Source organism: Salmo salar, chromosome 20 (assembly GCF_965601325.2).
Source record: "Salmo salar chromosome 20, fSalSal1, whole genome shotgun sequence".
Classification (NCBI taxonomy): Eukaryota; Metazoa; Chordata; class Actinopteri; order Salmoniformes; family Salmonidae; genus Salmo; species Salmo salar.
The window spans coordinates 25,117,652-25,144,140 of NC_138310.1; the positions used below are offsets into that span (position 1 = coordinate 25,117,652).

At 45.5% G+C, this 26,489-nt stretch overlaps 1 protein-coding gene across 2 annotated transcripts; it reads left to right on the top strand.

Moving 5' to 3' along the window:
• On the top strand, positions 1 to 25,916 carry LOC106579834 (phytanoyl-CoA hydroxylase-interacting protein). 2 transcript variants are annotated; one of them, XM_014160090.3, is made up of 5 exons: positions 1 to 274; positions 11,800 to 11,976; positions 13,801 to 13,975; positions 24,620 to 24,737; positions 24,837 to 25,916. In XM_014160090.3, the coding sequence occupies exons 2-5, from the start codon at positions 11,809 to 11,811 to the stop codon at positions 25,378 to 25,380; spliced, it is 1,005 nt and encodes a 334-aa protein (XP_014015565.1). In that variant the 5' UTR covers positions 1 to 274; positions 11,800 to 11,808; the 3' UTR covers positions 25,381 to 25,916. The 2 variants fall into 2 exon arrangements, with proteins under 2 accessions (XP_014015565.1, XP_014015564.1); XM_014160089.3 differs by having other exon boundaries at positions 90 to 274; positions 11,797 to 11,976.
• Positions 25,917 to 26,489: the final 573 nt, after the last annotated feature.

Genomic DNA, 26,489 nt, shown 5'->3' on the forward strand with positions numbered 1-26,489 from the left:
ACAGCACTCCAGTAAATATCCTTATCAGAACCCAGCTAGAGGAGGAGAGAGAGGGAGGGAGCGAGAGAAGGAGAGAGGGAGAGTAGAGGAAGATCAAGTGAGAGAGTAAGAGAAAAGGAGTGTTCATTTGACTTCCTAGTCGGTTTTCCGGGGGAATCTATCAACGACTGCAGAAGAAAATAAAGGGGTAAAATAGAATAGATTTCTGCAGTCATCTTTTCAGGTTAAGGACCTATTGCATTTTTTTGCATAGACACTCACCTACCGCACGGAGGTAAGGCTATATTTCCATCTGAATTCTCTTCAAGTCAGTCTCTTAATGCATCAAGTGTTCAGAAGGTAAACAACACCTACTGTAGAGCCACAGTAAACAGGATTACAGTTTGTTAATTTATATGCTGGAAATTGCATGCTCTTTTTTCCATGCTTATTACCAGGGCATTCTCCATTTACTGTTTGACACTATGTACTGTAGATACATTGATCCACTGATAATGTGAGTGTGCTTAGTGTTAGAATGCCTGTTTACATTTCTTATTATTGAGGTAGAAATAATGCTTATATTAGGCTATCAGGCAGTCAGTGTTTTTGCGGTTAGTGCATTATGTCACACCAATGATCTTGTAATAAACTGTTTTGAGTCTCAGCTGTGGTACAGGCATTTAGAATTTGCCCCAATGCAGGTGTGATTATCATCAGCCCATGAGTAGAGATCTGTCTATGACTGACAGTCATTAATAACCTGGCTGAAATATGTATTACACAGTCACAATCACAAACAAGCTTTGACAGATTACAAGAACCACTGCGCAAATAGGATCCTTTTTGTTGATAGCATAATGATTACCACAATTATCACACAATGATTACCACACAGTAATTATCACACAATGATTACCACACAGTAATTACCACACAATGATTACCACACAGTGTTTACCACACAGTGATTACCACATAATGATTACCACACAGTGATTACCACATAATGATTACCACACAGTGATTACCACACAGTGATTACCACACAGTGATTCAGTGTAGAGTACACCATATGGTGTAGACAGAGGATACAATTAATTTGAGATCACACAGTCCCTTTACCATGACCTGATCTGGAGCAGAAGGCACACTAAACTTGCCTCTCTGTAGCTTAATTTCCTCAAACTCAGTCAACTGACTGTCACATATGTATGACCCTCCACCTTATAGGACACATCCCATGACTTGTATCTTATATGCACCTGATACCCACTACTCTAGTAGAAAAATGTCAAAGGCTGTGTTTACACAGGCAGACCAATTCTGATATTCTTTCTACTAACTGATCTTTTCACCAATCACGTCAGATCTTTTCACATCAGATCTTTTTCAGAGCTGGTCTGATTGGTCAAAAGACCAATTAGTGAAAGAAATATCAGAATTGGGCTGCCTGTATAAATGCAGCCTTTGAGGCATGGAGCTGCTTACTGTGTGTACACTATTCATTTTTGGTGTATGCAGCAGCATTCATCACCACACTGTCACAGCACAGTGATAATGTATGTATCAGGGTTCTAGATCACTGGAGAATAAGAATGAGTAATATGCCCTTCACAGTTCCCACTGTGAACACATCACATAACAAACAAATATATGAGTCAAACTGTAAAATGTGTTACTATCAAAGATCAGAGGCAAGAATAAGAATATTTATATTCAATTGCTTTACCCCAGAGTGCAATTGATCTATGTAGCTCAATAGTTTGTTTTCTTGCAGATCTAATTAGCTGATTATGGGCAATTAGATAGGGAAAAGACAGTGGAATGAAATCTCTCTCTATTTAGCATACTGATATATAATTAAGAGCTTAGGGAGGACAATTTAAATGATGTGGGGGACTTGCGTTTGAACTATGTTCAGACATATTCTGTCAGAAAGTGGAGCAAGCACAACTGGAAATTAGGAGGCTTTGATGGTTTTCTCTATGAGAATCTCCTCTTGCCCTAAATTCTGTGTGTGTGAAGAGAGGGAGAGGCGCAGACAGGCAGGCAGCAGCTGGGTAACACAGGAGACTCAGGGAGGGAATGTGTGTGGTGCCACAGCCAGCTCCCTCATCCCTGGTGTGAACAAGCTAGCTCACACATTTCACAGCTCTGTGGCTTTAATGAGCTGCCGCCATCATGAGGTGGACCAGAACACAACGGCTCTTCAGGCCACATACAGTGCATAGTAGAGGGTGGCTGGTGGGAGGAGCTATAGGAGGACAGGCACATTGTAAATACGGGAATGTAATAAAAGGAATGGTATCAAATACATCAAACATATGGAAGTCACATTTGACTCAGTTCTATTTATTCCATTCCAGCCATAACAATGAGTCCGTCCTCTTATACTCCTCCCACCAGCTCCCTCTGGTACACATAGGGCTGTTGCGGTGACCATATTACCGCCACACCAGCAGTCATGAGTCATAGTATTCTATGTGACCATTGAGTCATGGTAATCTCTTATTCACTCTGGACATGTGTAAGTAGTACCCAACTCACTAATGATAGTCAGGCCGCTTATGGTCTGGTACTCAGGGCTCTATTGTCCCTCTAACCACTCTGACATCAATGCAAATACAATCTAAAATCACATCAAACACTTATCATCAAAATAGTAGGTGCTTTTAAAACATACCTCAGTGTGATTGATCAATTTTAAAACAGGTTGAAACTGAGTGGAAAACAGAACTTGTGGATGTTGTTTCAAAGCCTAACACAACTAAATGGACAGTGCTTTCTAACGTGATGAGTAATTAAAAACAACCATATGCATATTAGAGCTTATGCAAATGCGTAGGCCAAACAGTTGAAGTCGGAAGTTTACATGCACTTAGGTTGAAGTCATTAAAACTCGTTTTTCAACCACTCCACAAATTTCTTGCTAACAAACTATAGTCTACTCAGCGCATGACACAAGTAATTTTTCCAACAGTTGTTTACGAACAGATTATTTCACTTATAATTCACTGTATCAATTCCAGTGGGTCAGAAGTTTGCATACACTAAGTGAACTGTGCCTTTAAACAGCTTAGAAAATTATGTCATGGCTTTAGACGCTTCTGATAGGCTAATTGACGTAATTTGTTACGTTCGTTGAGGGAAGAATTAGACCAAGGTGCAGCGTGGTAAGCGTACATCTTTCTTTATTAGATGAACACCGAAACAAAAACAAAAATAAATACAAAACGAAAACTTAACGTTCAGTAGGGCATACAGCACAGTACCAAAAACAAGATCCCACAAACTAAAGGTGGAAAAAGGCTGCCTAAGTATGATCCCCAACCAGAGACAACGATAGACAGCTGCCTCTGATTGAGAACCATACCCGGCCAACAAAGAAAAATAAAACATAGATTTCCCACCCTAGTCACACCCTGACCTAACCAAATAGAGAATAAAAGGGATCTCTATGGTCAGGGCGTGACATAATTTGAGTCAATTGGAGGTGTACATGTGGATATATTTCAAGGCCTATCTTCAAACTCAGTGACTCTTTGCTTGACATCATAGGAAAGTGAAACGAAATCATTCAAGACCTCAGAAAAACAATTGTAGACCTCCACAAGTCTGGTTCATCCTTGGGAGCAATTTCCAAACGCCTGAAGGTACCACGTTCATCTGTACAAACAATAGTACGCAAGTATAAACACCATGGGACCACACAGCCGTCATACCGCTCAGGAAGGAGACGCGGTGTGTCTCCTAGAGATGAACATACTTTGGTGCGAAAAGTGCAAATCAATCCTAGAACAACAGCAAAGGACCTTATGAAGATGCTGGAGGAAACAGGTACAAAACTATCTATATCCACAGTAAAACGAGTCCTATATCAAAATAACCTGAAAGGCCGCTCAGCAAGGAAGAAGCCACTGCTCCAAAACCGCCATAAAAAAGCCGGGCTATGGTTTGCAATTGCACATGGTACAAAGATCGTACGTTTTAGAGAAATGTCCTCTGGTCTGATGAAACAAAAATAGAACTGTTTGGCCATAATGACCATTGTTATGTTTGGAGAGAAAAGGGGCAAGCTTGCAAGCTGTAGAACACCATCCCAACCGTGAAGCACGGGGGTGGCAGCATCATGTTGTGGGGGTGCTTTGCTGCAGGAGGGACTGGTGCACTTCACAAAATAGATGGCATCATGAGGAATGAAAATTATGTGGATATATTGAGGCAACATCTCAATACATCAGTCAGGAAGTTAAAGCTTGGTCGCAAATGAGTCTTCCAAATGGACAATGACCCCAAGTGTACTTCCAAAGTTGTGGCAAAATGGCTTAAGGACAACAAAGTCAAGGTATTGGACTGGCCATCACAAGCCCTGACCTCAATTCTTTAGAACATTTGTGGGCAGAACTGAAAAAATGTGTGCGAGCAAGAAGGCCTACAAACCTGACTCAGTTACACCAGCTCTGTCAGGAGGAATGGACCAAAATTCACCTAACTTATTGTGGGAAGCTTGTGGAAGGCTACCCGAAACGTTTGACCCAAGTTAAACAATTTAAAGGCAATGCTACCAAATACTAATTGAGTGTATGTAAACTTCTGACCCACTGGGAATGTGATGAAAGAAATAAAAATCTGAAATAAATCATTCTCTCTACTATTATTCTGACATTTAACATTCTTAAAATGAAGTGGTGATCCTAACTGACCTAAGGCAGGGAATTTTTACTAGGATTAAATGTCAGGAATTGTGAAGAACTGAGTTTAAATGTATTTGGCTAAGGTGTATGTAAACTTCCGACTTCAACTCTATGTAAATAGAGCCCCAAAACAAACAGAAAAAAATACAAAAATATACTGATTAAGATATCTTTGGTACATAATTGGTCTAGCCTAAATTAAACAAATAAAGAGAGACCCTACAGTTATAGTGCATTGGTATTTGATTTTGAATAATAGGGCATAGTAACAAGGCATTTTTTATACTAGGCTGACACATTACCTTTAGCTACAGAATATCTCACCACTGTGCGTTTCCATCTCCTCCTTGCTCCTTCATTCCTTTTTCCAGCACGCAGTGTGAGGGGCTGTCAACAGTTTAATAAAATATGTTTTGTCGTGAAAACATGTTACTATTGATGTTCCCGGAGAGATTTCACTTGGTTTCCCAAATTAAGCACTGGGTATCTGCAGGAACAGGGTTGGAGAGTCCATGGCATACAGAGTTTAGGAGAAATATCACCTGTCACGCAACAAAATAACTGGAGTAGCTTACCTGACATGAGTGAAATTAACCGGTGGGAAAGTGGCCTCTATTCGCTAATCGAGTGCATAAGGATGATATGTATTTTTTTCTCTTGCCCTTGTTCCTGCCCATTTCATAATGGGCCATTCTGAATCTAAACAAATTTTACAAACAGTACCAGTCAAAAGTTTGGACACACCTACTCATTCCAGGGATTTTCTTAATTTTTACTATTTTCTACAATGTAGAATAATAGGGAAGACATCAAAACGATGAAATAACACATATGGAATCATGTAGTAACCAAAAAAGTGTTAAACAAATCGAAATGTATTTTATATTTGAGATTCTTCAAAGTAGCCACCCTTTGCCTTGATGACAGCTTTGCACACTTTTGGCATTCTCTCAACCAGCTTCATGAGGTAGTCACCTGGAATGCATTTCAATTAAGAGGTGTGCCTTGTTAAAAGTTAATTTGTGGAATTCCTTTCCTTCTTAATGCATTTGAGCCAATCAGTTTTGTTGTGACAAGGTAGAGGTGGTATACAGAAGATAGCCTTATTTGGTAGAAGACCAAGTTCATATTATGGCAAGAACAGCTCAAATAAGCAAAGAGAAAGGACAGTTCATCATTACTTTAAGACATGACGTTCAGTCAATACGGAAAATTGTACGAATTTTGAAAGTTTCTTCAAGTGCAGTCGCAAAAACCATCATGCGCTATGATGAAACTGGCTCTCATGAGGACCGCCACAAGAAAGGAAGACCCAGAGTTACCTCTGCTGCAGAGGATTAGTTCATTAGAGTTAACTGCACCTCAGATTGCAGCTCAAATAAATTCTTCACAGAGTTCAAGTAACAGACACATCTCAACATCAACTGTTCATAGGAGACTGCGTGAATCAGGCCTTCATGGTCGAATTGCTGCAAAGAAACCACTACTAAAGAAAACAAATAATAAGAAGAGATTTGCTTGGGCCAAGAAACACGAGCAATGGACATTAGACTGGTGGAGATCTGTCCTTTGTTCTGATGAGTCCAAATTTGAGATTTTTGGGTCTAACCGCAGTGTCTTTTTGAGACGCAGAGTAGGTGAACGGATGATCTCCGCATGTGTGGTTCCCACTGTGAAGCATGGAGGATGAGGTGTGATGGTGTGGGAGTGCTTTGCTGGTGACACTGTCAGTGATTTATTTAGAATTCAAGGCACACTTAACCAGCATGTCTACCACAGCATTCTGCAGTGATACGCCATCCCTTCTGATTTGTGCTTAGTGGGACTATCATTTGTTTTTCAACAGGACAATGGCCCAACACACCTCCAGTCTGTGTAAGGGCAATTTGACCTAGAAGAAGAGTGATGGAGTGCTGCATCAGATGACCTGGCCTCCACAATCACCCGACCTCAACCCAATTGAAATGGTTTGGGATGAGTTGGACCGCAGAGTGAAGGAAAAGCAGCCAGCACGTGCTCAGCATGTGTGAGAACTCCTTCAAGACTGTTGGAAAAGCATTCCAGTTGAAGCTGGTTGAGAGAATGCCAAGAGTGTGCAAAGCTGTCATCAAGGCAAAAGGTGGCTACTTTGAAGAATCTGAAATATAAAATGCACTTTTTTGGTTACTACATGTTTCCATATGTGTTATTTCATAGTTTTGATGTCTTCAATATTATTCGACAATGTAGAACATTTTAAAAATAAAGAAAAACCCTTGAATGAGTCTGTGTGTCCAAACTTTTGACTTGTACTGTATTAGTAAAGACAAGATTAAATTGACCATAATCTGATGAGTGAAAATATCATCACTTGATCAGAGAATAGCATGTGCACCCTGAGGCAAGGAACAGAGGACAAGCTTTTTTTGCGACTTTCTCAAATCATCAATAGCCTAGTCACGCAGGCCATTTATTTTTTGATTTCTAAAGCGTTCTATGGTTTGTATCATTCACAACTAAAGTTACCAAATAACTCTAAATCTAGTTTATAGGTCCTGTTTCAAATGATCAGGTTTATTCGCATCTTAGTGGCTTCATATGAGCACTCGCTCCTGAATGGGAAAAATATCCTTTCTATTTTATTCAGCTAAGTTCAACTATATTCTTCTTACTATAAAATCATATAATATACAGTATAATAATGGTACAGGACTTATAATGATATATTGTATGCTAAATGAACAAGCCTACGACCTATGGCAAGGCAGAATAACATTCAGTAGTCCAACTCATATTCTGTTCTTCTGAAATAGATTTATTGTGATGGTGTATATTCAGTTGATTTATTAGACTATTTTCAAATGTAGATGTTCCAAAGGCTCACGACAGAGGCTTGTATGTGTGGAGGCCTGGAGACGCTATAGGTGTTTATGTTAACAGTAGTCTTTTGCATGACAATTACCGGCTGACAATATTTAATGACCGCCACAGCCCTAGGTAAGCAGATGCACTACAGGACCAGGCAGTATGTACACCCATGTGTGACACAGTGAACCTCACATACTGTAAACCACACACGCAGTCTCTCCACTATCCACTCACTATAACATCCACTCTCACTAATAAACAAATAGCACACAATATAACAGAGATGCTGTCTGTACTACTACTGTTTATTGCTAGCCGCATACTGCTGAGCATCTTACTGTTACAGCACATGTTATGTGTGTCTGTTCTTATAATCAGGGAAATGGGCCATATGTCGTGTTGTACCAAGCTATTGGCATTATGAGATAGGACATGGAAGGTAAAGAAGGTTGACAGAGATACAAAAAAGATACATTATATTCTAAGTGTAAGGCATGGATATAAAGATGAGCCGAACAACTTCTCATTTCGATGATTAATATTTAATCCAAATGCTAGGTCTGCATAAAACTTAATTACATCAAAGGCTAGTTCAAAGACAACTCGGGAACATACATGAAACCCAGTAACCTTTCCCCAGGTCAAGGATCCTGGTGAGGAGACATTAACATTTATATAATTATATAATGATAATTCCTCAGGAATTACTGAGGGTGAAAACATGCAACTGAAAAGAAGCCAGTAGAGTGGAGTACACAAGTTGACGCCTTCCCTGCCTGTCTTTCATACTCACAGCAGCCAGGACCGGAGAGGGAGATAATTGTTTTTACCCTGGAAGGCACATCAATGGCATCATCAATTCAGGAGAGGGAATGTGACAGCTAATCAAAAACAATAGGCTAACCCACAGATTACACACACTCCAGTCTTCAAGGCTATGTTCACCAGCCTGAATCCCCTGGCTGTTATGGGAAAATAAATAAGACCATAGATAACCTTATCCTGTCAATTCACGGTTTTTCTATTTCTGCCAACACATCAGATGCCATATCCCCTGAGTTGCACTCATTCTGCTTGCTCAGCTTTCATAGTGCTCTGAGCACCATAGGAAATACATTCAATCAGAGATGACATCCAACGTAAGAAAAGTTTGATTCAGTTTTACTCAGAAGTTCTGTTAAAGGCCCAGTGCAGTCAAAAATGTGATTTTCTTGTTTTATGCAGTGCATTCGGAAAGTATTCACACCCCTTGCCTTTTTCCACATTTTGTTACATTATAGCCTTATTCTAAAATGGATGAAATAAAAAAATGTCATCATGAACCTACACACAATACCCCATAATCACAAAGCGAAAACAGGGTTATAGAAATGTTTGCAAATTTATGAAAATAAATAACAAAAATACCTTATTTACGTAAGTATTCAGAGCCTTTGGTATAAGACTCAAAATTAAGCTCAGGTGCATCCTGTTTCCATTGATCATCCTTCAGATGTTTCTACAACTTGGAGCCCACCTGTGGTAAATTCAATTGATTGGACATGATTTGGAAAGGCACACACCTGTCTATATAAGGTCCCACAGTTGACAGGGCATGTCCGAGCAAAAACAAAGCCATGAGGTCTAAGAAATTGTCCGTAGAGCTCCGAGAGAGGATTGTGTCGGGGCAGAGATGGGAGGAAGGGTAACAACACATTTCTGCAGCACTGAAGGTCCCCAAGAATACAGTGGCATCCATCATTCTTAAATGGAAGAAGTTTGGAACACCAAGACTCTTCCCCAGAGCTGGCCACCTGGCCAAACTGAGCAATCGGTTGGGAAGGGCCTTGGTCAGGGAGGAGAACAAGAACCCAATGGTCACTCTGACAGAGCTCTAGAGTTATTCTGTGGAGATGGGAGACCCTTCCAGAAGGACAGCCATCTCTGCAGCACTCCACCAATCAGGCCTTTATAGTAGAGTGGCCAGACGGAAGCCACTCCTCAGTAAAAGGCACATGCCAGCCCGCTTGGAGATTGACAAAAGGCACATAAAGAACTCTCAGACCATGATAAACAAGATTCTCTGGTCTGATGAAACCAAGATGGAACTCTTTGGCCTAAATGCCAACCGTCACATCAGGAGGAAACCTGGCACCATCCCTACGCTGGAGCATGGTGGTGGCGGCATCATGCTGTAGGGATGTTTTTCAGCGGCAGGGACTGGGAGACTAGTCAAGATCGAGGGAAAGATAAGTGGAGCAAAGTACAGAGAGATCCTTGATGAAAATCTGCTCCAGAGCGCTCAGGACCTCAGACTGGGGCGAAGGTTCTCCTTCCAACAGGACAACAGGACAACCCTAAGCACACAGCCAAGTTAATGCAGGAGTGGCTTCGGGTCAAGTCACTGAATGTCCTTCAGTGGCCCAGCCAGAGCCCGGACTTGAACCTGATCAAACATCTCTGGAAAGACCTGAAAATAGCTGTGCAGCAATGCTCCCATCCAACCTGACAGAGCTCGAAAGGATCTGTAGAGAAGAATGGGAGAAACTCCCTAAATACAGGTGTCAAGCTTGTAGCGTCATACCCAAGAACACTCGAGGCTATAATTGCTGCCAAAGGTGCTTCAACAAAATATTGAGTAAAGGGTCTGTATACTTATGTAAATGTGATATTTCCGGTTTTTATTTTGAATAAATTAGCAAAAAAATTAAATAAAAGTATCTGTTTTTGCTTTGTCATTATGGGGTATTGTGTGAAGATTGATTAGAGGAAAAATCTATTTGATCCATTTGAGAATAAGGCTGTAACCTAACAAAATGTGGAAAAGTCAAGGGGTCTGAATACTTTCCGAATGCACAGTATATATTTCCACACTATGAGGTTGGAATAATATTGTGAAATTGTGAAAATTATGATAATGTCCTATTAGTGTAAGAGCTGTGTCACAACTTCCGCCGAAGTCGGTCCCTCTCCTTGTTCGGGCGGCGTTCGGCGGTCGACGTCACCAGCCTTCTAGCCATCGCCGATCCACTTTTCATTTTCCACTTGTTTTGTCTTTGTTTTACACACCTGGTTTCAATTCCCCAATTACATGTTCATTATTTAACCCTCTGTTTTCCCCATGGTTTTTGTGCGTGATTGTTTTATGTATGTTCGGTCCGTTATTGTGGGCTCGGTATTACGACATGTTATTGGAATAATTGAGTAAAGTTACTTGTGTTACTCATCTCTGCTGTTCTGCGCCTGACTCCTCTGCACCAACTACACCCAGACCACTACAAGCTGTTTGAAAAGACCACCTGAAATGTCAGCCTGTTTTGGTGGGATGGAGTTTTGGGCTGCCTGGTGACATCACCAGGAGGTAAATTAGTTAATAGATCAATAAGAAAGAGAGTTTCAAACCTCTCTGCCAATAACAGCTAGTTTTCAGTTTTCCCCTCCCCAGACCACACCCAGACAGTCCTTGCAAAATTCTTGCTTCTTGAGAAATTGCTCTTTACTAAGATGTTTTTTTTTTTTTTACCATTTTGATTGAAAACAATCACAGGAGGGTACTTAATTGTTACCCAGAAATAATTTTATATTGGACCTTTAAGCATTGAACCTTTAAGCTCTGACTGTAGGACCCTTTCCTTAGATTTGCAGATGAGTTAAATGAGGTAATGTAAAGCTAGAGGTTTGAACATGGTGGCCAATGCTGCCTGGTTGCCAGGCGACTGTTGTAGGTGGATTATGAAATAAGGAGAACCTGCAGAGACCAGTCAATTGGCTGTGGGCGTAATATAGGGTTGTATGTTGCGATGAAGGAAAAGCCATTGGACGGCGAAAGAGGGAGGGTGGGAGGAGAGAGAGAGAAGGGCAGCAAATAAGACAGAGGAGAGGAGATGTGGCCACAGACAGGTCCCCTGACTAAAGGTTAATTGAATTTGGTCTGAGGCATGTTCCGTAGCTGGCAGTGTCATTGTTGTCTAATCTTTTCCCATCTTGGTGTTTTAGCACAGTATTTGTCCCAGCCCTCTATGCATGATGAGGAAGTTGAGAAAGTGAAACTAATCTAACAGTCGATACATCCAATCATGTTTCATTGATTAGTACTAAAAGTCACAATGGATTTAGAATGATCAAAAATAGCTTGAAATGTAGGAATTGAGATTGGACATGGGAAAATATTGCAACGTAGCTATTTCACTGGAGGTTTTTTTATTCTATAAAATGTTCTCAGTCCTGTACCTATAAGTCTTTATTACAATGTTACAATCTGATCCCATCTGATCTCCTTTTTCTTCTTGTTCAGCAGCTAACAACCATGGAGACAGCCCTTTCCACCCCCCATAATATCCAGATCTGTGAGGTGACCTGCGACTCCTTCCGCATTGGCTGGGACATGACCCCTGAGGATACTGCCAAGGCCACACACTTCTTCATCGACCTCAGCCGCAAGGAGGGCGGGGATCCCAACCGCTTCAAGCACAGGGTCTGTCTGACAGACTGTCACTGCTTTTCTCCCTCATAAAACCTCCCCAGGCTCCCCCATCCTTCCCCCTTAACTCAATGACCATTACCATCATGACTCTGACTCCCACTGTCTAGAGCCATGTTTTTTACGTCATTCCATCCTGTTCTCCAATAAAAGACATTTCACTACAACATGGGATGTGATATGTTTTGATATAACCCGAGATGGCCTTGCATGAGACAGTGTCTATGCAGAGCTATAGTTCTTATAGATACTGTGTAGTTTAGCACATAAAAGTGTCACGTCCTGACCAGTAAAGGGGTCATTTGTCATTGTAGTATGGTCAGGGCGTGGCAGGGGGTTGTTGTTTTGTGTGTTTTGGGGTTGGTTTATTTAGAGGGGATTTGTTCTAGTTTTCATTTTCTATGTTCGTTTTCTATGTGTGGTCGAGTATGGTTTCCAATCAGAGGCAGGTGTCTTTCGTTGTCTCTGATTGGAAGCCATACTTAGGCAGCCCTTTTTTCCTTTGGGTTTGTGGGTGGTTGTTTTTCGTATAGTCGTAGTACCTTGCGCAACTGTCGTATGTCGTTGTGTTATACTTTGTTTAAGTGTTCACCTTATCTAAATAAAAGAAGACGAGCACTCAACACGCTGCGTTTTGGTCCGCTCCTTCCGACAGATGTGACAAAAAGTCTGGCACTGTACTGCAGCAGTTACAACCCAGAGATCAGTGGTTGTGCTGTTTCAGTAACTTCCATTACACGAGAATGAGAATTGTGTGCTGCAAAAGAGCTTCGGGCAAGCAGCTCATTGTCACATTTCTTTCCACTTCAATGGCTAAAAACTGACAAAGCCTAAAAACTGCAGCTCTGTTCTCTTCGCTATGAACTGTGATTTTATTCCAGACCAATCGCTGAACTGAACTACTCTACACTACCCATAATTTCTTCATTTTATTTTCTCAACATCATGTTGGGGGTAAAAAATATATGGGCTTAGCTAATTGCAATCATTATATAAAATACAAGAATGATTGAAACAGAAAATGAAGTGACCGTTATTTACAATGGATCCTTCCTAACAGACAGAAATTATGCATTGCAGCAGATTCAATTGCCTTACTGTTGGAAGGACCTAGGGCTAATATTTGAGGTAATCTCTTATCTTGTGATAGAGGGAGAATTTGAATGATTGAAATAAAATATGTCATGCTCAGTCATCCCTAATGGGTGCTTCTGAGCTTTATTTACCTCTACACCTACTCTATCCACACGTTAGATACTTGATTACCTACTTTGGTAATTTCTATCTCATAAGTCCTTTCCATATTTCACACATTTGAGTCAGCAATGCAAGGTATTCATTTTTCTTCATTTCTGATCAGTTGGTGTCCTGGAATTGTTCTGTGCTGAATATACTTTTGTCTTATTCTCCCCTCAGCCTTTACAAAAGCTCCTGACTTCTGTTGTCCAGAGCTGTGCCGAGTACTTAATAGGAAGCGTGTTTCTATCACTCAGGAATCAAAGTGACGCAAACAAACTTGCACCAGGGTGGTTGCCATGGATATGTGGCCCCTCTGAGCTTGTTGCAATTAGTTCTGAGCTTGTTGCGTCTTAGAGCCCCTGGCCAAAACAAAGCCACTAATTTGGTTAGATATACAGCAGCTCAGCTAGACCAGTTTGTACCACAATATGTGGCAAAAATGTCAAATTCACAAGTATGATTACATAATATGCATTTAGAAACTACCGAAAATTGCCTTTTTAACAATGAATTGCTGTACTCTAGTAATTCAACTAATGAGTCACTTGAATTAACATGTATCCTTGTTTCACCCATCAGGATGTACCCACCAAACTGGTGGCCAAGGCGGTGCCCTTACCCATGGCAGTGAGAGGCCATTGGTTCCTGAGCCCACGGACAGAGTACTGTGTTGCTGTGCAGACTGCAGTAAGACAGGCAGATGGAGAGTACCTGGTGTCTGAATGGAGCAGGGTGGTCGAGTTCTGCACAGGGGGTATGTCTGCCAGATCCCTACATTTCTTTAAGTTACGTTTTTCTGTTTTTAAAGTGGCTTTGAGATTGTACTTGGTATGAAAAGCACTATATAAAAAACATCTATTATTATTCTTATAGAAGTACAAAGGGCCGGCTCTAGCCTTTAAGCAAGATTTAGTTGGGGGGCACCCCACCTCGTGGCAAAACATTTTAGTGGCCCCCCTCTTGACGGTGAAGAGAAAAAACTCCGTTTTAAAAGTACTTTTCCTGCAATTCTACACATTTTGCCATGGGGCGTAGAGAAAATGTTGCAGATTTACAGAAAGTTTTCTGCAATTCCACACATTTTGCCATGGGACGGAGAGAGAACTTTTGCTATTTTAAAGTGATGACTTTTGCCATGTTCATACAGCAGCACACCACCCTACATACCACTGCTGGATTGCTTCTCAAGCTAAGCAGGGTTGGTCCTGGATGGGAGACCAGATACTGCTGGAATTGATGTTCGAGGGCCAGTAGGAGGCACTCTATCTCAATGCCCCAGGGCAATGATTGGGGACATTGCCCTCTGTAGGGTGCCGTCTTTTCAATAAGACATTAAACGGGTGTCCTGACTCTCTGTGGTCACTAAAGATCCCATGTCTGTAATATGCCTGGGTGTAGCTGGTTTAGAGGAGTCAGATGCAGGACAGCAGATATGAGTAATAAATGTAATTTACTCAAAGAATCAATAATACAACGCAATAATCTAGCCCACTGTCACGGGTATCGTCGGTGAAGGAGGACCAAAATGCAGCAGGACTGTGTTTGTTCATTTTTAACATTTATTTAAATCCAAACGAACACAAAACAACAAACAAGAGAACGAACGATCCACTGACAGTCTGGCAAGGCACAAGGCTAACACAGAACAATCTCCCACGAATGACAAACACAAACACACCCTAATATATGGGACTCTCAATCAAAGGCAAATAGACAACACCTGCCTTCAACTGAGAGTCCCAACCCCAATTAACCAAACATAGAAACAGACACACTAGACTAAACATAGAATACATGAAAATCAAACAGTACCCAAAAACCCCGGAATACTTAAATCAAATGCCCCTTCAACAAACACACCACCCCGAACCACATAAAACGAATACCCTCTGCCACGTCCTGACCAAACTACAATACCAATTAACCCTTATACTGGCCAGGACGTGACAGTACCCCCCCCCTTAAAGGTGCTAACCCCGGAAGCACCTTAACAAAAATAACCCCAAACACCAAAATAAAAATTCCCCCCTACTAAAGGGAGGGAAGGGAGGGTGGCTGCCGTCAACGACGGCACTGTGCTACACCCCCCCTCCCCAACCCACCTATCACTGGAGGTGGCTCCGGCTCTGGCCGTTCCAGGCTGTCGGGGCAGTCTGGCAGCTCGGGGCGGTCTGGCCGCTCGGGACAGACTGGGCAGTCTGGCAGCTCGGGACAGTCTGGCAGCTCGGGACAGTCTGGGCAGTCTGGCAGCTCGGGACAGTCTGGCAGCTCGGGACAGTCTGGGCAGTCTGGCAGCTCGGGACAGTCTGGGCAGTCTGGCAGCTCGGGACAGTCTGGGCAGTCTGGCAGCTCGGGACAGTCTGGGCAGTCTGGCAGCTCGGGACAGTCTGGGCAGTCTGGCAGCTCGGGGCAGTCTGGGCAGTCTGGCAGCTCGGGGCAGTCTGGGCAGTCTGGCAGCTCGGGGCAGTCTGGCAGCTCGGGACAGTCTGGGCAGTCTGGCAGCTCGGGACAGTCTGGCAGCTCGGGACAGTCTGGGCAGTCTGGCAGCTCGGGACAGTCTGGGCAGTCTGGCAGCTCGGGACAGTCTGGGCAGTCTGGCAGCTCGGGGCAGTCTGGGCAGTCTGGCAGCTCGGGGCGGTCTGGGCAGTCCGGCAGCCCAGGGCGGTCGGGCCACTCCGGCAGTTCAGGGCGGTCGGGCCACTCCGGCAGTTCAGGGCGGTCGGGCCACTCCGGCAGTTCAGGGCGGTCGGGCCACTCCGGCAGTTCAGGGCGGTCGGGCCACTCCGGCAGTTCAGGGCGGTCGGGCCACTCCGGCAGTTCAGGGCAGTCGGGCCACTCCGGCAGTTCAGGCCGGTCGGGCCACTCCGGCAGTTCAGGCCGGTCGGGCCACTCCGGCAGTTCAGGCCGGTCGGGCCACTCCGGCAGTTCAGGCCGGTCGGGCCACTCCGGCAGTTCAGGGCAGTCTGGCCACTCCGGCAGTTCAGGGCAGTCTGGCCACTCCGGCAGTTCAGGGCAGTCTGGCCACTCCGGCAGTTCAGGGCAGTCTGGCCACTCCGGCAGTTCAGGGCAGTCTGGCCACTCCGGCAGTTCAGGGCAGTCTGGCCACTCTGGCGACTGTTGACTGGCGGGCAGCTCTGACGACTGTTGACTGGCGGGCAGCTCTGACGACTGTTGACTGGCGGGCAGCTCTGACGACTGTTGACTGGCGGGCAGCTCTGACGACTGTTGACTGGCGGGCAGCTCTGACGACTGTTGACTGGCGGGCAGCTCTGGTGACTGTTGACTGGCGGGCAGCTCTGGTGACTGTTGACTGGCGGGCAGCTCTGGTGACTGTTGACTGGCGAGGCTGGGTTTACGCACTTGAAGCCTGGTGCGTGGTGCTGGTACTGGGCGTACCAGATTGTGAACACGCACCTCCAGGCTAGTGCGGGGAGCGGGAACAGGACGAGTCGGACTGGGTTGACGCACTTCCGGGTCCGCACGAGAGACAGGAGCTGGAAACCCAGGGCTATGGAGGCGCACAGTCGGTCTTGATCTTACCTCCTGCACAACCCGTCTTGGCTGGATGGAACTAGTAGCCCTGTACGAGCGGGGTGCTCGTACAGGGCAGACTGGGCTGTGCAGGGGCCTGATGGTAGCCGTGCGTAGAGCGGGAGTTGGGTAGCGTGGTCCTCGGAGGTGTACCGGCGACCAGATGCGCTGCGCAGGCATCCTCCTACCAGGCTGGATGCCCGCTCTAGCACGGCACCTGCGAGGGGCTGGAATAACGCGCACCGGACTGTGTGTGCGTATGGGTGAGATAGTGCGCTCCTCAGCGAAACATGGCGCACTCCACCTCATACGCTCCTCCATATAACCACGGGTAGCTGGCTTCCGGCTCTTCCTAGGCCTAGCCAAACTACCCGTGTGCCCCCCACAAAAAATGTCTTGGGGGTGCCTCTCCTGCTTCTCCCTCAGCGCGTCCAAGGCCTCGTACCTCCGCCTCTCTGCCTTGGCTGCCTCAATTTCCCACTGCGGGCGGCGATAATCCCCAGCCTGGTGCCAAGGTCCCGCCCCGTCCAGAACTTCCTCCCAGGTCCATCTCTCCCGCCAGTCCAACTCGAAGTCCCTTTTCTTCTGCTGCTCGGTCCTTAGTTGGTGGGAGATTCTGTCACGGGTATCGTCGGTGAAGGAGGACCAAAATGCAGCAGGACTGTGTTTGTTCATTTTGAACATTTATTTAAATCCAAACGAACACAAAACAACAAACAAGAGAACGAACGATCCACTGACAGTCTGGCAAGGCACAAGGCTAACACAGAACAATCTCCCACGAATGACAAACACAAACACACCCTAATATATGGGAGAGTCCCAACCCCAATTAACCAAACATAGAAACAGACACACTAGACTAAACATAGAATACATGAAAATCAAACAGTACCCAAAAACCCCGGAATACTTAAATCAAATGCCCCTTCAACAAACACACCACCCCAAACCACATAAAACGAATACCCTCTGCCACGTCCTGACCAAACTACAATACCAATTAACCCTTATACTGGCCAGGACGTGACACCCACAATAACAGACTGTATTACATACAAACAAACAAACAATCACTTACAAACAAACATGGGGGAACAGAGGGTTAAATAATGAACAAGTAATTGGGGGATTGAAACCAGGTGTGTAAGACAAGGACAAAACAAATGAAAAGTGGATCGGTGATGGCTAGAACGCCGGTGACATCGACTGCCGTGACAGTACCCCCCCCCCTTGACATGTGACTTCAGCAGTGCGCCGACACCGACCTTGGGGACGACCTGGAGGGTGAGGCGCAGGGCGATCCGGATGGAGACGGTGGAACTCCCGCAGCAATGAAGGGTCCAAGATGTCCTCCACCGGCACCCAGCATCTCTCCTCCAGACCGTACCTCTCCCACTCCACGAGGTACTGAAGGCCCCTCGCCCAACGCCTCAAGTTCAGGATGGCTCGAACAGTATACGCTGGGGCCCCCTCAATGTCCAGAGGGGGCGGAGGAACCTCCCGCACCTCAGACTCCTGGAGTGGACCAGCCACCACCGGCCTGAGGAGAGACACATGGAACGAGGGATTAATACGGTAATCTGGGGGAAGCTGTAACCTGTACCATACCTCATTCAGTCTCCTCAGGACTTTGAATGGCCCCACAAACTGCGGGCCCAGCTTCCGGCAGGGCAGGCGGAGGGGCAGGTTTCGGGTCGAGAGCCAGACCCTGTCCCCTGGTGCGAACACCGGGGCCTCACTGCTGTGGCGGTCGGTGCTCACCTTCTACCGCCTCACGGCCCATTGCAGGTACACATAAGCGGCGTCCCAGGTCTCCTCCGAGTGCTTAAACCATTCGTCCACCGCAGGAGCCTCAATCTGGCTCTGATGCCAAGGTGCCAGAACTGGCTGATACCCCAGTACGCACTGGAAGGGGGAGAGGTTAGTGGAAGAGTGGCGGGGTGAGTTTTGGGCCATCTCTGCCCAGGGGATGAACGCCGCCCACTCCCCCAGCCGGTCCTGGCAATATGACCGCAGAAACCTACCCACATCCTGGTTTACTCTCTCCACCTGCCCGTTACTCTCGGGGTGAAAACCTGAGGTGAGGCTGACCGAGTCCCCAGACGTTCCATGAACACCCTCCAGACCCTCAAAGTGAACTGGGGACCCCGATCAGACACTATGTCCTCAGGCACGCTGTAGTGCCGGAAGATGTGTGTAAACAAGGCCTCCGCAGTCTGTAGGGCCGTAGGGAGACCGGGCAGCGGGAGGAGATAGCAGGACTTACAGAAACGATCCACAACAACCAGGATCGTGGTGTTTCCCTGTGATGGGGGAAGATCGGTCAGGAAATCGATCGACAGGTGTGACTATGGCCGCTGTGGAACGGGTAAGGGGTGTAGCTTCCCTCTGGGCAGGTGCATAGGAGCCTTACACTGGGCGCACATGGAGCAGGAGGAAACATACACCCTCACTTAGCCAAAGTGGGCCACCAGTACTTCCCACTCAGACAGCGCACCATCCGACCGATGCATGGATGACCAGAGGAGGGTGACGTGTGGGCCCGACAGCAGACGGAACGTACAGAGACCCAGCGGGACACTGGAGGAGAGCGGGCTCTGCACGCAACGCCTGCTCAATGTCCACGTCCAGCTCCCAGACTACCGGCGCCACCAGGCAGGAGGCCGGGAGTATGGGGGTGGGATCCATGGGCCGCTCCTCTGTGTCATACAGCCGGGACAGTGTGTCTGCCTTACAGTTCTGGGAACCTGGTCTGTAAGAAAGGGTAAAAACAAAACGGGTGAAAAACATGGCCCACCTTGCCTGGCGAGGGTTTAGTCTCCTCGCTGCCCGGATGTACTCGAGATTGCGGTGGTCAGTCCAGATGAGAAAAGGGTGTTTAGCCCCCTCAAGCCAATGTCTCCACGTCTTCAGAGCCTTGACGACAGCCAACAGCTCCCGGTCCCCCACGTCATAGCTTCGGTGGCGTACCCGAGCGCTGAGAGAGCACGGCTCCTATCCCAGCCTCGGACGCGTCCACCTCCACTATGAATGCCAAAGAGGGATCCGGATGGACCAGCACAGGAGCCGAGGAAAACAGAGCCCTCAGGTGACCAAGGGCCCTGTCCGCCTCAGCCGACCACTGCAAACGTACCGGTCCCTCCTTCAGCAGTGAGGTAATGGGAGCCGCTACCTGACCAAAATCCTGGATAAACCTCTGGTAGTAATTGGCAAACCCTAGAAACCGCTGCACCTCCTTTACCGTGGTGGGAGTCGGCCAATTATGCACGGCTGAGATGCGGTCACTCTCCATCTCCACCCCTGATGTGGAAATGCAGTACCCTAGGAAGGAGACGGACTGTTGGAAGAACAGACATTTCTCAGCCTTGGCGTACAGGTCATGCTCCAACAGTCGACCAAGCACCTTGCGCACTAGCGACACATGCTCGGCGCGTGTAGCGGAGTACATCAGAATGTCATCAATATACACCACTACACCCTGCCTGTGCAGGTCCCTGAAAATCTCATCTACAAAGGCTTGGAAGACTAATGGAGCATTCATCCACCCATACGGCATGACGAGGTACTCATACGGCCCTGAGGTCGTACTGAACGCCGTCTTCCACTCTTCTCCCTCCCGGATACGCACCAGGTTGTAAGCACTCCTGAGATCTTGTTTGGTGAAGAAGCGCGCTCCGTGCATTGACTCAATCGCCGTGGCGATAAGAGGTAGCGGGTAACTGTACCTCACAGTTATCTGATTAAGACCTCGATAATCAATACACGGGTGCAGACCTCCCTCCTTCTTCACAAAAAATAAACTTGAGGAGGCAGGGGAAGTGGAGGACCGAATGTACCCCTGACGCAGGGATTCGGAGACATATGTTTCCATAGCCACCGTCTCCGCCTGTGACAGAGGATACACGTGACTCCTGGGAAGTGCAGCATCTACCAGGAAATGTATCGCACAATCCCCCCGTCGATGGGGTGGTAATTGAGTCGCCTTCTTTTTGGAGAAGGCGAGAGCCAAATCGGCATATTCGGGGGGAATGCGCACGGTGGAGACCTGGTCTGGAATTTCCACCGTAGTAGCACCTACGGAAACCCCTAAACACCTCCCCGAACACTCTTGCGACCACCCTGTGAGAGCCCTCCGTAGCCATGAAACAGTGGGGTCATGACAAGCTAATCAGGGTAGGCCTAGCACCACGGGAAACACAGGAGAGTCAATGAGAAAGAGACTGATTCTCTCTGTGTGACCCTCCTGCGTCACCATGCCCAGAGGAGCGGTGGCTTCCGTAATCAACTCTGACCCTAATGGAACTGGGAAGGGTGTATCCACAGGAACGATGGGGATCCTTAAACTATGGGCAAATGAGCTGTCAATAAAATTCCCAGCCGCGCCTGAATTAACGAGCGCCTTATGCTGGGAATGCGGGGAAAAATCAGGAAAAGTGACGAACAAAAACATGTGTGCAACAGAGGGCTCTGGGTGAGAATGGGGCTTTCTCACCTGGGGTGACGCCAGAGTGCCCTGCCTGCTGCCTCAACCCCCAGAGGAGGGTTGTGACCTCTGTGACCTCTGCGGCCACAGATATGGCACGAGACGGTACCTCCTCCGGTCTCCCTGAGCGCAGCAGCTCCCAACTCCATGGGCATCGGTGCGGTAGTGCTGGGGGAAGGAACCAACAGACCTCGAGCTGGACGTCCGTGGGTAGCCAGCAGGTTATCCAGCCAAATGGACAGGTCCACCAGCTGGTCGAAAGTAAGGGTGGTGTCCCTGCAGGCCAACTCTCGACGGACGTCCTCGCGCAAACTGCAGCGATAGTGGTTGATCAGGGCCCTGTCGTTCCATCCCATTCTGGAGGCTAGGGTCCGAAAGTTCAAAGCGAACTCCTGTGCGCTCCTCGTCCCCTGCCGTAAGTGGAACTCCCTGTCTCTCCCAGCGGTCCATGATTTGGACAACGCGGTCCATGGCGGCGCCGAGATGGTGGATCATCGCCTCTTGCTCCAGAACGCGCTCCTCGACCCCTATACCAGGGGCACCTGCTCCTGCTGACTCCATATGGAGGTGTGGAATTCTGTAAGGGTTGCGGAACTGGTGGCAGTGAAGTCAGACGCAGGAGAGCAGAAATAGGTAATAGCCGGAGCAGTTTAATACAAAACCCACGGCAATACAAAAAGAACCTACATGGGTACAAAACCCGACGCGCACCAGTAACATAGAGTACAAGCTCTTACAAACAAACAATTCCACACAAGGACATGGGGGAGCAGAGGGTTAAATACACAACAATTAATGAGGGAAATGGAAACCAGGTGTGTAAAAAAACAAGACAAAACAAATGGAAAATGAAAAGTGGATCGACGATGGCTAGAAGACCGGTGACGCCGAACACCGCCTGAACAAGGAGAGGAAACGACTTCGGTGGAAGTCGTGACAGCTAATCCAAGTTTAGCATTTTAAAAAGCTAATTGGTCATTAGAAAACCCTTTTGCAATTATGTTAGCACAGCTGAAAACTGTTGTTCTAATTAAAGAAGCAATTAAACTGGCCTTCTTTAGACTAGTTGAGTATTTGGAGCATCAGCATTTGTGGGTTCGATTACAGGCTCAAAATGGCTAGAAACAAAGAACTTTCTTCTGAAACTCGTTAGTCTATTCTTATTCTGAGAAATGAAGGCTATTCCATGTGAGAAATTGCCAAGAAACTGAAGATCTGGTACAACGCTGTGTACTACTCCCTTCACAGAACAGCACACACTGGCCCTAACCAGAATGGAAAGAGGAGTGGAAGGCCCTGGTGCACAACTGAGCAAGAGGACAAGTATATTATAGTGTCTAGTTTGAGAAACAGACACCTCACAAGTCCTCAACTGGCAGCTTCATTAAATAGTACCCGCAAAACACCAGTCTCAACGTCAACAGTGAAGAGGTGACTCCAGGATGCTGGCCTTCTAGGCAGAGTTCCTCTGTCCAGTGTCTGTGTTCTTTTGCCCATCTTAATATTTTATTTTTATTGGCCAGTCTGAGATATGGCTTTACCTAGAAGTCCAGCATCCTGGAGTCGACACTTCACTGTTGACGTTGAGACTGGTGTTTTGAAGGTACTATTTAATGAAGCTCCCAGTTGAGGACTTGTGAGGCGTCTGTGTATATATATATATATATATATATATATATATATATATATATATATACCAGGTGAAGCTGGTTGAGAGAATGCCAAGAAGGTGCAAAGCTATCATCAAGGCTAAGGGTGGCTACTTTGAAGAATCTCAAATATAAAATATATTTTGATTTGTTTAACACTTTTTTGGTTACTATATGATTTCATATGTGTTATTTCATAGTTTTGATGTCTTCACTATTATTCTACAATGTAGAAAAACCCTTGAATGAGTAGGTGTGTCCAAACTTTTGACGGGTACTGTATATATACAATTGAAGTTGGAAGTTTACATACACCTTATCCAAATATATTTAAACTCAGTTTTTCACAATTCCTGACATTTAATCCCAGTAAAAATTCCCTGTTTTAGGTCAGTTAGGATCATCACTTTATTTTAAGAATGTGAAATGTCAGAATAATAGTAGAGTGAATGATTTATTCACTGTAACAATGCCTAAAGGTACCACATTCATCTGTACAAACAATGGTATGCAAGTATAAACACCATGGGACCACGCAGCCGTCATACCGCTCAGGAAGGAGACGTGTTCTGTCTCCTGGAGATTAACGTACTTTGGTGCGAAAAGTGCAAATCAATCCCAGAACAACAACAAAGGACAAAACAGGTACAAAAGTATCTATATCCCCAGTAAAACGAGTCCTATATCAACAAAACCTGAAAGGCCGCTCAGCAAGGAAGAATCCACTGCTCCAAAACCGCCATAAAAAAGCCAGACTACATTTTGCAAATGCACATGGGGACAAAGATCGTACTTTTTGGAGAAATGTTCTCTGGTCTGATGAAACAAATATGGAACTGTTTGGCCATAATGACCATCGCTATGTTTGGAGGAAAAAGGGGCAGACTTGCAAGCCGAAGAACACCATCCCAACCGTGAAGCACGGGGTGGCAGCATCATGTTGTGGGGGTGCTTTGCTGCAGGAGGGACTGGTGCACTTCACAAATAGATGGCATCATGAGGGTGGAAAATGATGTGGATATATTGAAGCAACATCACAAGACATCAGTCAGGAAGTTAAAGCTTGGTCGCAAATGGGTCTTCCAAATGGACAATGACCCCAAGCATACTTCCAAAGTTGTGGCAAAATGGCTTAAGGACAACAATGTCAAGGTATTGGAGCAGCCATCACAAAGCCCTGACCTCATACCTATAGAAAATTTGTTGGCAGAACTGAAAAAGCGTGTGAGAGCAAGGAGGCCTACAAACCTGACTCAGTTACACCAGCTCTGTCATGAGGAATGTGCCAAATTTCACCCAAACTTATTGTGGGAGGCTTGTGGAAGGCTACCTGAAACGTTTGACCCAAGTTAAACAATTTAAAAGCAATGCTACCAAATACTAATTGAGTGTATGTAAACTTCTGACCCACTGGGAATGTGATGAAAGAAACAAAATCAGAAATAAATCATTCTCTCTACTATTATTCTGACATTTCACATTCTTAAAATGAAGTGGTGATCCAAACTGACCTAAAACAGGGATTTTTTACTAGGATTAAATGTCAGGAATTGTGAAAAACTGAGTTGAAATGTATTTGGCTAAGGTGTATGTAAACTTCCGACTTCACCTGTATATACAGTATTTACACACACACAGTATAACCCGCTCTAGAGTATAGATTCAATTGAATATGCCCAAAAAAAGGATTTGAACCAGGAACTTCATAACTGACAGTTGTTGTATGACACAGATTATGCCATGGACCACCTCAAACAGCTCCTTGGCAAAGCGAAGGGTTCTGCTGGAAGATTGCTAAAGTTCTCTGTATTCTATCGCAACCAGCACCCTGATTATTTTCAATATGTCAGGTCAGTGCCACACGATTCTCTGTAAATACACACAGGTATATATGGATGTGCTGTGAAGTTCAATAACAAAACTAACAAATGTTTCTCCTCCGCTGTTAGAACTGAGTGTGGGGGGCTGATGCGCCCAGCCATGAAAGACAATAGTGGAAGCCATGGCTCTCCAATCAACAGCAAACTGCAGGGAGTCTTCCTCAGCTGCAACACTGAGTTTGACACAGGTCTTCCTCCAAACGACTCCCCCTATGGCCCCCTGCGTTTCCAGATCCCGGCCGGGAACCTGCTGAATCACAACACTAATCTTTACTTTGCTGACTTCTACTGTATGTACACAGCCTATCACTATGTGGTGTTGGTACTGGCCCCTGCTGGCTCAGAGGGGGATAACTTCTGCCATAGCAGTCTCCCCCTGCTGGACCTGACTGCCAACCCCTTCCTGACATACATCCCCTCCCAGAAGCAAGGGGAAGAGTCCTTGTTCTGCCACGCCAGTGACGTCATCCTGGAGGTGCTGTACACAGAGCCAATACATCTGGAGCAGGGCAGTGTGGTGAAGATCAGTGGCCACCACCAGATGAGCCAGACCACGGCCAATGCCAAGAAGGACCCCAGCTGCAAGGTGTGCAACATCAGTGTGGGCCGCTGAGAGAATGGGCTGGACTGATAGGCTTTAGAGAACAGTGAGGATGTGTGTCGGCATAGCTGCAGATGTAGAGAAATGGGCAGAGTGATTTCATCTATCTCGTAGTGTAAGGTAAAGTAACACAACTGGGACAGCCCATCTCTTAGGGTATGTGCATGCTGGCTGCCCCATCCCTCTCCATCGCTACTAGTATTACAAATCTCCAAAATCATCAATCATCATGTGGACCAAAAGAAAGGCACTATAGATTATGGGATTACAGTTTGATACAGAGGACCATATGTTTGAGCTCCTCCATTGCTCCTCCATTGCTAGAGGAAGCTGTGATGTGCAAATTGTGTAACACAGTATTTGTCAAATAACATTTCGTATGATATACATTTCCATCTTCTCCATAGAGTACCTGTTGGTCTTAGATGATTCCAATATTTCTTGTACCTTAAAACACACTGTCAATTGAATTACTATTTGAAAATGTTCAAACATTATGTTCTTTAGTCAATGCTTATGATAAGTGAATAATAAAGATTTGAATTGACTGTAGGATGTCATTTGGTCAAAAAGAGAACGCCCCAAACCAATTCCCACAACAGATGTGTCATGATTCCTGTGATCAGACATTGCTAAACCATTTTCAGAGTGACACAATAGCTGTGAATCATGTACAGTGGTGCAAAAAGTACTCAATACTCATAGTTGACTAAAAGTAAAGATACTTTAATAGAATATGACTCAAGTAAAAAGGAAAGTCCCCCAGTAAAATACTACTTGAGTAAAAGTCTTAAAGTATTTTGTTGAAATATTCTGTACTTAAGTACCAAAAGTAAATGTAGTTGTTAAAATATACTTAAGTATCAAAAGTAATAGTAAGAATAATTTTAAATTCCTTTTATTATGCAAACCAGACGGCACAATTTTCTATATTTTTTACAGATAGCCTTGGTCACACTCCAACACTCAGACATAATTTAAAAACAAAGCATTTGTGTTTAGTGAGTCCGCCAGATCAGAGGCAGTAGGGATGACCTGGGATGTTCTCTTGATAAGTGTGCAAATTGGACCATTTTCTGTCCTGCTAAGCATTCAAAATGTAACGAGTACTTTGGATGTCA